This window comes from Priapulus caudatus, unplaced genomic scaffold (genome assembly GCF_000485595.1).
Source record: "Priapulus caudatus unplaced genomic scaffold, Priapulus_caudatus-5.0.1 Scaffold128, whole genome shotgun sequence".
Classification (NCBI taxonomy): Eukaryota; Metazoa; Priapulida; class Priapulimorpha; order Priapulimorphida; family Priapulidae; genus Priapulus; species Priapulus caudatus.
In genome coordinates this window covers 627,246-630,354 of record NW_014577189.1, presented here as the reverse complement: position 1 = coordinate 630,354, position 3,109 = coordinate 627,246, and the positions used below count along the sequence as shown (strand labels likewise).

General features: G+C 41.6%; 1 protein-coding gene across 1 annotated transcript in view; it reads right to left on the bottom strand.

Moving 5' to 3' along the window:
• LOC106805812 (neurotrophin-4-like) overlaps nt 1-2,051 on the bottom strand; it is a 16,481-nt gene extending 14,430 nt beyond the window's left edge. The window contains exon 1 of the mRNA XM_014807553.1: nt 1,875-2,051. Coding sequence (XP_014663039.1) covers nt 1,875-2,051 — 177 coding nt within the window. The remainder of the gene's footprint in view (nt 1-1,874) is intronic.
• Between the last annotated feature and the right edge of the window lie 1,058 nt (nt 2,052-3,109).

Below are 3,109 nucleotides of genomic sequence, written 5' to 3'. Positions count from 1 at the left end.
TATCTATCTATCTATCTATCTATCTATCTATCTATTTATCTATCTTTCTTTCTTTCTTTCTATCTATCTATCTATCTAATCTAACTAGATTAGGTACTTATATCGTACTTATATCGAACTAATGTCGTGCTTATTTCGATATAGATCTCATTTATATAGTAATTATTTCGATATAGATCTTATTTATTTAGTATTATTTCGTTGGTTGACAATTGCTCTTTATTATTCCAGTATTAGTCCTTCAATTATTATCTCAGCTACCCGCGTTGTCTTATACGTGTCGTGATTCGTGAGAATACGCCAGTGTATTTGCCCATGTGTGAATAAAATAGCCCCTGGATAGTACTTCTCTCGCGAACGCTTAGTATAAACAAGACTATAATATTATTATGTCATCTCTGTTTGATAACATCGCAATAGATAACAACTGCAACATCTCAGCGCAGTAACACGCTAACCGCGTGGCTAGCCGCTGACTCAGCCGTATACAGTGATCTGATCACCGACGTCCGTGATCGCGTCGTGATCACGCTCGTGCTTCGATACATGGTGATTGCTGGTGAAGACCGCGTTACAGATACTCTGCATTAGAAGGCGAGGCACGCACAGCCTGCACGCGCACAGGTATGAACAAGCTATACCCGGGTAAAACTATCCGCGTGCCTGTCATCGACTCGGGTCAGATGCACCGCGGATAAATTACAACAATGCGGCAATAACGTGTTAAGAAAACAGTCAGGGTTGCGGACACGCACCGGGCATTACAACATAACTGCTCACCAAAATCAATCAAACACATATCTATTTAATGAAAGAGATATCTCTTTACGCTCACGATGAAATTAATGATGAAAAATTCATCGCTACTTACGTGACGGCAAAATGGTAAATTTATACGAAAAATGTCTTTTTCACATTTCTCAGAAACAGCAAAGGGTTGGAACATGAACTTTTAGTCATAGTTGTTCATAGTATGAACTAGTAAACGATCCCTGGATTTTTTTAATGTTTTATTTTAGGAAATAAGTTGAAAAGATGCATGAAAATCTGTAATTATGTTATGTCACAACAATATCGTAAATAAAGAGCCATAACCTCTAAAATAAAAAAAATATCCAGGTCCCAACCCTTCGCTGTCTCTGAGAAATGTGAAAAAAACGTTTTTTGTATAAATCTACAATTTTTGCCGTTACGTAATTAGCGATGTATTTTTTAATGATTAATTCCATCGTGAGCGTAGAGAGAAATCTTTTTTATTAAATAGATATGTGTTTGATTGATTTTGGTGAGCAGTTATGTTGTAATGCCCTTTACTGAGGTACCTGTCTGTAACCCTGACTGTATCCTTAAGTTGTAGGGGATCGGGTGCTGATACAAAGCGAGAGATCGAGAGATCGAGAGGAAGAGCGAGAGATAGAGAGAGGGAAAGAAAGATAAATAGAAAGCGGGAGTGTGGGGATAAGAAGAGTGTGATAGTGAGAGAAATTTAAAAATAGATAGATAGATAGATGATAGATAATGGGGGATGACTGGGCCCGGGGTGACAACGAGAGAGACGTCGGCAACCTTTAACCGGTATGTGCACACTGTTTTGACTGTGCTGTTTCTATCCGTGTTTGTAATAAAACTGTAGTTGTCACCGTTTACACAACTGTTACGTACTACTGTCGTACGTCCTACTGTCTACGTACCATATATTCGACACTACATATGTATGTATCAGGAGTAGATAATAGGGATGGTATGTATGCATGTATGTATAGAGAGAAAACGAGTCATTTGCACGTACCATAAGCTGCACTTCCCGTATACCAAAAACTATACGCGTAAACGCAAACCGTATGTATGCGTTTTTAAACCGCAATGCAACTTACCGGGGGCGCGACCCACGAGCGCAGACACGTGCACCTGTTGCCGTGGCGGCACAAACCGTACGCCACTCCTTCCACGCTCTCCTCCTCCTCCTCCTCCCTCTCCTCCTGCTCCTCATCCTTCTCGTGTTTTCGCGGCGGTATCGCACAAGCGGGGAAACTATAAAACTTCCGCGACATAGCGACGTATTTTCTATCGTGCGTACCAGGCGACCTATGTGGCCTGTTGTGAACGCGTGCGTGCAAAGCGAGAAAGTGAGATGGAGACCCGGACCAGACGGCGCGACCGTCTGCCGGCTCTATATATATGCAGACAGGCCTGAGCTGGCAGTGCGTGAAATAGTCGGCCTAGCCTCTCATCTCAACCCACGACTCATCAACCGACCACGACGAGTTTTGTGCGCGCGCACACGTGGAAAGGTTTCAATTAAATCTCCTCCTCTCTCCATCACTCACTTACCCACTCTCTCTCTCTCTCTCTCTCTCTATCTATCTATCTGTCCATCTATCTATCTATTTCTGTCCTCATCCTCTCGCGTGTGGGCGTTTGCGTCATACATTCGATGGTATGTGATCGTCCGGCCGAAAGTGAAAGCGCTGTAACGTCACGCGCATAATTAAATTGACTACGTCACGAATTTTCTATGGTAAAATTTGTAAAAATGTTGTTGCCATTTTTTTACATTAAAAGTAAGAACTAACGGGACTAAACGTATCGTCAAATTCTTACCTGATAAGATTGTTTCTCAACTAGTTAAAAATCCAAAAAACCTGGAGGATTTGATATTAGTGTCTCTGACATTAATTGCTTGCTATGGGCTATGTATGAGTCACGAGTGTATGTTCACATCGAACAATATAGTAAAATAAGAAGTATAATGCAGCAATTTAACCATAAAAAGTGAACAGAATTACTTATATTTTGTGAAAAAGTGGAAATATTTTCTTTATTTTTTACTATTTACGGTGACGTAATCACTACTACGACTACGAATAGAGTAGGGGCGAGAGAGAGAGAGAGAGAGAGAGAGAGAGAGAGAGAGAGAGAGAGAGAGAGAGAGAGAGAAAGAGAAAGAGAGAGAGAAAGAGAGAGAGAGAGAGAGCGAGAAAGAGAGAGGGAGAGCGAGAGAAAGAGAGAGGGAGAGAGAGAAAGACAGAGAGAGAGAGAGAGAGAGAGAGAGGGAGAGAGAGAGAGAGAGAGAGAGAGAGGGAGAGAGAGAGAGAGAGAGAGAAAGAGG